The sequence below is a fragment of the Rhinopithecus bieti genome, unplaced genomic scaffold, assembly GCF_001698545.2.
Source record: "Rhinopithecus bieti isolate Rb0 unplaced genomic scaffold, ASM169854v2 scaffold_42532, whole genome shotgun sequence".
Lineage (NCBI taxonomy): Eukaryota > Metazoa > Chordata > Mammalia > Primates > Cercopithecidae > Rhinopithecus > Rhinopithecus bieti.
This window is the reverse complement of record NW_016818301.1, coordinates 1,232,917-1,239,578: the sequence shown is the minus strand read 5'-3', so window position 1 is coordinate 1,239,578 and position 6,662 is coordinate 1,232,917. Positions and strand designations below refer to the sequence as shown.

Below are 6,662 nucleotides of genomic sequence, written 5' to 3'. Positions count from 1 at the left end.
TGCAACTGAAACTGTTTATTGAAACCTCAGTTCTACAAAAGCGTGAAAAACCCTGATACAAAGCAGTGGCCAGAGAGGCCTGGGAAGAGAACACCCGGGAGAGGAACCAGAGAAGGGAACCTAGGAGCAGGACACTAAGAGAAGACTGGAAGACAAAAGGTCAGGGTTGAAGGTCCCAGCAGTCCTTGGCTCCATTAGACTAAAGCTAAGGAATGGGAGTGAAAAGGTTCCCTGCCTCACCCAGCAGCTCCCACCTGACCCCATCAGTCCCTGGCTCTTCTGCTTCAGGGACATCACACGGGCCCATGCCAACATATCCTTTCTCCTCTCACCCCACTTCCCTTATCTCCCACCTATACCCTTCCATCCTAGGGAACTCAAAAGTAAAAGTCCAGAAAATCCCAGGGAGGCAGAGAGGGGCTTCTCCTGTGTCCATCTGGGATATGTCCCTGGTCACCAAGCGGAAGTTCTCCCTGGTGCCATCATTGTCCTGGCCAAGCAGCCAGCCACTGAGATCTAGGAGTGAATGACCTTCAGTCCTTCTGCCCCATCACCCCGTAAGCTCCCACCCAGGAGGACAGGGGACCTACCAAGGACCCAGAGAGGCAGACAGGTTCTAAATCAAGCTTTGCTCCTCCAGGTTCTCGGAAACTCCCAAACCCTCTTAATGCATTCCTCGCAGGCCTACCTAGCCTGGGAAAATGAAAGACTTGAGGCGAGCCAGCTCCATGACACTGAAAAGGGAACATTGCTGAGGCTGAGGAAGTGTCGGGGGCACCGGGCTCCAAGGCCAGTGGGGAGCCAGGCCATAGGTATGGTACCAGGGGCTGGACAGCACAGTGGGGACTGTATGGTTGGAGTGGTGGCAGGCATGGCAGGTTGGGGAGTCTCTCTGGAGCTTCTGGCAAAGGTGGCAGTTATGAAGAGTGGGAGGGGCAGGGGGGTCTGGGGGAGGCAATGGTGGAGGAGTCAGTGAGGCCAGAAGACTGCCCCAGAGTGACCGCAGCCCTGTGCTGCCTTTCAGGCAGCTGGAGACATTAGCAGGAGACAGCAGGCATTGTGGCACAGAAGGTATGCAGGGCTTCAGGAGGCAATGGGAGGTCAGTCCAAGGTCAGGCGGCCCAGGTGCAGGGGTGCAGGACAGCCCCAATGACTGATGTATTACGGCCACTGATGCCACAGCCAGGGCCACACTGCTCACATATGCCACAGCTAACAGGCAGGACAGCTGCAGGAGAGGAGGTAAAAAAGAAGGATTCTGTCTTTAACACATTCACCCCTTGTCTCTAGAAACTTGTGTTCCAGCTAGAGGTCTCTATAGCCATTTATACCCCACTCTGCCTATCTATTCCCAACCCCATATCCTGGGCCTTTCAGCAATCACTTTACACCATCCCACCCTACACACCGGCCTGCTCAAGCTCCCCATCCTTCCGAGCCCCTCCTCACCTTTACCAGCCGCTGGCAGAGGGAGCCCAGGGCCAACTGCCAGGTTGGCTGCTCCAGCAGCACACACAGGTCTGTGTAGGTGTACCAGCCTCGCCGCTGTCCCTGCTGCTCAGCCACACTGGGGGAAGTGGAGAATGACAGAGTATGCAACTGTCCTACAGCCAGCCCAGTGGCATCCTCATACCACTCAGGACTCACCAGGAAACACTGGGAAGCTTGTTAAACCCAGATTCCTAGGCTATCTGCTGATCAAAAACTAAGGGTGAGACCAAGACCTATATTTTATTTTTATTTATTTATTTATTTTGTTAAGACAGGATCTTGCTGTCTTCCATGCTGGAGTGCAGTAGTGCAATCATAGCTCACTGCAGACTTGACGTCCTGGACTCGTGATCCTCTCATCTCACCCTCCTGAGTAGCTGGGATTATGGGTGTACACCACTACAACTGGCTAATATTTTTTTCTGGTAGGGTCAGGCGTTTTGCTATATTGCCCAGCCTGGTCTCAAACTCCTGGACTCAAGCAATCCTCCTGCCTCGCCCTCCCAGAGTGCTAGGATTACAGACCTAACTACCATACTCACCCAAGACATGTATTTTAAATAAGCTGACAACCACTATCTTGGCAATTCTCTTTCTTGTCTCCTCCCTCCCCCAGTTATACAGACTCTCATCTCTAGCTCCTACAGCTAAGGCCTCAGTCCTCAAATCCCTCGAGCCCTTCTTCCCAACTCCGAGAACCTACCAGCTCTCCAACCAGCTCAGCACCTCAAAGATCTCCCGAGGGTCAGTGTAGAGATGCCAATCCTGTAAGGAGAGAAGACATCAAACCAGACTTGGATGAGCCACAGTCATTTAATAATAAGAGCCATAGCAAGAACTACAACCGCCACTATAGCTAATGCATATTTGGCACTTACCATGTGCCAGATACTGTCTCAAAAGCTTTTACACATTAATTCATTGAATCACCACCTGCCTGGTTTCACATTATACCCTCCACTAAGGAAGAGCGGAGAAAATGACCCTGAGAATGGTCCGTGCCCACAAGGAGCTAAACATCTAGGGGGAGAGAAAGTATGGACACAAATACTCAGAAACCAATAGGATAAACTCTGACTCAGAATGTACCCTGTGGGGCCCTGGAGGAATAGAGGTGAGGAAATGTTCCACTCCTGGCCTCACTGCTCTAGGAATCTCCAAAAACTGTGGTTAGTACTGAAGAGATAAGAAAGGAAGACACTAACACAAAAGCACAGGAGAACAGAAAGAGAAATGACAAACCAACAGAAGACTGAGAGAGAACAAAGGACTAAAGGATGATTAAAGATGGGCCAGGGAAATTGAGCAAGAGACAGAACACAGCTACTCACCATGGCACTCAGGAAGCCCCTCTCCAAGGCATTGAGAGTGGGCACAGCCACACCCCCAGCAGCTCCCCATTCATCATTGAAGACCTCCTCCTCCTCCCCTTCATCATAGAGGTACTTACTGGCCACCATCTGCAGAGGAACCAGAAGTGGTGGAGCAGAATTCACAGCAGGCTCCTGGCTCTCTAAGGAGACGGGGAGGGGGTGTCTTACCATGGAGATCAGGAACAAGTCAGAGGATGACACGTGCTGCAGGTAGTCTGGGTTTCGGTGGCGGAGCCGTTCAATGTACACCAGAGCCAGCATCATAGCACACGGGGAGATGCATGCCTCCCTGGGTGGTAGAAAGGATCACTAATTAAACCCAAGGGTCCTTCAGCTCTTGCAAGTCTTATGGTGCTTGCTCCTGTCTTTACCTCTTATCTTTGGGAAAAAAAACTATTCTTGGCTGGGCACGGTGGCTCATGCCTATAATCCCAGCACTTTGGAAAACCAAGGTGGGTGGATCATTTGAGGCCAGGAGTTCGACACCAGCCTGGCCAACATGGTGAAACCCCATCTCTACTAAAAATACAAAAATTAGCCAAGGGCGGTAGCATGTGCCTGTAGTCCCAGCTACTGGGGAGGTTGTAGCACAAGAATCACTGGAACCCAGGAGGTGGAGGTTGCGGTGAGCCGAGGTTGTACCACTGCACTCCAGCCTCGGTGACAGAGCGAGACTATCTCAAAAAGAGAGAAAAGAAAAGAAAGAAAAAACGATTCCCCTTTCTCTAGGGCCCAAACACTCTCATCTTATCCTCAATTCCAGGCTCACCGGGACACATGAGCTACATATTTCTTCTGGAGTCGGCGAATAGGGCTGGGGGCTGCCTTCTGGAGCAGTTCCACAGCAATGTCTGCAAGGGACAGAAGGAAGGCTGAGTGAGCAAACAAGCACCCATCCACAACACACCAGTCCCCACTGCTAGCAGAAGAGCCAGATCTGTATTTTCTGAGGCCTTGGGGACAGGACCATAGTAACAAAATAGAGATCAAATTCTCCCACACTGAGACAAAAAGCCCATTCCAAGTTTGAATTTCAGCTCATTCTAACAGGAAAACTTATTGCTCTGTCACGTGAAACTATCCAGATTTGTCTACCACTGCTGTTCATCTGTGGCATAAACATCCCTTGTTTATTTGGGAAACATATGATGGATATCCTTGGAAAATTAAGTTTTCAATATATAAATCAAGAGTGATTTATATAGACATATGTGGCAGCAATGTTTTTTATTCATTTGGGCTAATAAGAATGAGAAATGCAAACTGCCCTCTTGAACCAAGTACCAACAAGCTAGCAATGAAGAGACAGTGCAGCCACGGGGCAAACCTCGAGTCATTTTAGTGGCTGATGACAACCCCATTTTCATGCTTCTCACTTGTCCAGTCACAAAACACTGCCTAACCTGCCACCGGGCTGGAGAGCTCCTCCAGGCTACAGTCGGCTTCCCAGTCCCAGCCATAGTAGAGTCTCCTTCGGATCCGGGCACTCAGCTTCTGGTGTCCTGGGAGGAGCTGAAACAGGGCAGGGGCAGCGGAGGGTGAAGGGCAGGGAAAGGTATGATGCAGCTCCTGGCTCCGGGATGGAAGGCGGTGCAGGGCACAGTCCGGCCTCGCTTGCCAGGGGGCCCGTGGCTTACCCAGACCGGCGTTCTGTCAATCGTTTGCCAATGGCAGCCTGGTCCACAGAGGGAGGAATACCCTCACCCCCATCGAGAGCTCCCTGGGAGAAGTTCTCCGAGAAGGGCCCTCGTGTGGCCACCCCTACCCCCATTCCTATACTCCGCGACTCTCCCTCCGGGCCCAAGCGGCTGCGGCCTCGAGGAGGCACTGCTCGAGCAGCTGCCGCCCAATCCCGGCACAGCAGTCAGAAGAGCTCGTGGCGCCGCTGGGGCCCGGAGGGGCGCGCCGAGAGGCCGGGGAAGGAGCGGGCCGCCCACTCACCGTGAAGTCCTGGAAGCCGGCGAGGGAGAAGGTGCCTTCTTCGTCCAGCAGCCCGGTCAGGTCCATCGCATCGCCAGTCGCCGCCCTGCGAAGGTGAACGGAAGGAAACGAGTTGTAGGGGGCTCGCGGAGCTGTCCTTGCCCGCCTGTCCACCTGCCCGCCTGCCTCCCGGGGCTGGCCAACGCCCTCGTCCTCGCAGCTCCCTCCCCGGACAGCGGAAGGCGGGGCCGGGCTGGCGGGCGCCTCTTCCTGTTCCGCCCCGGGCTTGGCGCGGCGCGAGGCCCTAGGCCGGAGAAGTGAGGTGTCGAGAGGCCAGGCAGCGCTCACCTCGCCGAGCAAAAGAGACCCGGCTGCGAGGCGCGTACTCCGCCTGTGCCGCGTCCGCCGGGCGTTTACAAGCCGCTGGGGTGCAGCCCGCAAGTCAGCGCCTGGCACATCCTCCCTCCAGTCTAGCCCAGCCTCCCGCCCCGACCCGCGGGCAGGAGCCGGACTCGAACTCCTGGTCTCACCGAACGTGACCAAGTCCCAGAGCTGACCCCAGGCGCCCCTAAGAAATGGGGACACGGCCGGGCGCGGTGGCTCAAGCCTGTAATCCCAGCACTTTGGGAGGCCGAGACGGGCGGATCACCAGGTCAGGAGATCGAGACCATCCCGGCTAACATAGTGAAACCCCGTCTCTACTAAAAAATACAAAAAAAAAACCTAGCAGGGCGAGGTGGCGGGCGCCTGTAGTCCCAGCTACTCGGGAGGCTGAGGCAGGAGAATGGCGTAAACCCGGGAGGTGGAGCTCGCAGTGAGCTGAGATCCGGCGACTGCACTCCAGCCCGGGCGACAGAGCGAGACTCCGTCTCAAAAAAAAAAAAGAAATGGGGACACTTCCTAGGGGAGCACGCCACACTGAGGATGAACAAGCCAGTAGGACCTTTCCGTAGCAATGGAGAAGTTAATGTGAATAAAAGGAAACGCACAACAGGAAGTTGTTCCTAGTTGCTTTTTAGAAGGAGAAATTATACACACTCAGCAATGCATATGAAAAGCGTCTGAAAGGATACACGACATGTAGCATTGGGTGAACTATGAAAAGGAAGAGAAACTCAGGGTTTTTTTCTTTTTTTTGTAGTGTAATTTGAACTTTTAAACCTAAGGCCACTGCGGAAATGTGATCTTAAGCGAATGTAAGGCCTCAAAAACGTGTCAACACATCCACCCAAAAGTAAACTGCATCTACCCAAGGTTTTGTTTTTAAATCCATCTCCCGCCTCCAATCTCATGATTGAGTAGGCCGAGGTGGGAAGGAGCTCCGATGTGTGGAAGTGGCAACGTTTAAGGAGATAGCAAATCAACAACTTTTCTGAGTAGATGAAGCTGTTTTCGAGTCTGTCGAGTCACGCGCTGGTGTGTTTGTTTGCCCACTGAGGGGAGGGAACTGGAAGGGCCAGTGCGATTAGGGTTGAGTAATGCGACGGCCACCGCCCTTCCCGAGCAGAAGCAGCTCCTACTGGGGATACTGGGAGTCTGGAAGCCCACTTCCTGCTCCACACCATGGATACCGGGGCAGCACCACACTCCCTAGCCGCCCTGCCCACTGTGGGATAAGAAAACGGGCTCGACTGCCCGGACCGGGACCCGGACTTGGACCCTGGGTGACTTCGGCAACCAGAAAACGAACCTGTCCATGCGAAGGATCAGCGGTAGCTGCCAGCGCGCACGCGCGGGCCGCCCTATCCGGGCGGTTAGGCCGCGTCACGTGACGGGCTCAGCGCTCCGCCGTCACGTGACGTCCGCCGCAGCCTCTGCCGTCCTCCGCGGCGCCCCCTTCCGCCTGACGCGCCCCCGGCGGCGGCCGCGCAGCCCTGG

At 54.3% G+C, this 6,662-nt stretch overlaps 2 protein-coding genes across 7 annotated transcripts in view; one reads left to right on the top strand and one right to left on the bottom strand.

Moving 5' to 3' along the window:
- On the bottom strand, positions 1–6,572 carry CNPPD1 (cyclin Pas1/PHO80 domain containing 1). Of its 6 annotated transcripts, none has more exons than XM_017856766.1 (9): positions 6,475–6,572; positions 4,806–4,890; positions 4,268–4,376; positions 3,634–3,715; positions 3,033–3,153; positions 2,823–2,951; positions 2,195–2,256; positions 1,450–1,567; positions 1–1,228 (listed from the first exon to the last, which is right to left on the bottom strand). In XM_017856766.1, the coding sequence occupies exons 1-9, from the start codon at positions 6,480–6,482 to the stop codon at positions 689–691; spliced, it is 1,254 nt and encodes a 417-aa protein (XP_017712255.1). In that variant the 5' UTR covers positions 6,483–6,572; the 3' UTR covers positions 1–688. The 6 variants fall into 6 exon arrangements, with proteins under 6 accessions (XP_017712255.1, XP_017712259.1, XP_017712258.1 ...); XM_017856770.1 differs by lacking the exon at positions 6,475–6,572 and adding an exon at positions 6,034–6,052; XM_017856769.1 differs by lacking the exon at positions 6,475–6,572 and adding an exon at positions 5,508–5,526.
- The window catches only part of RETREG2 (reticulophagy regulator family member 2), a 5,861-nt gene continuing 5,769 nt past the window's right edge, over positions 6,571–6,662 (top strand). Inside the window, exon 1 of the mRNA XM_017856763.1 lies at positions 6,571–6,662. The gene's annotated coding sequence lies outside the window, so the exon portion shown is untranslated.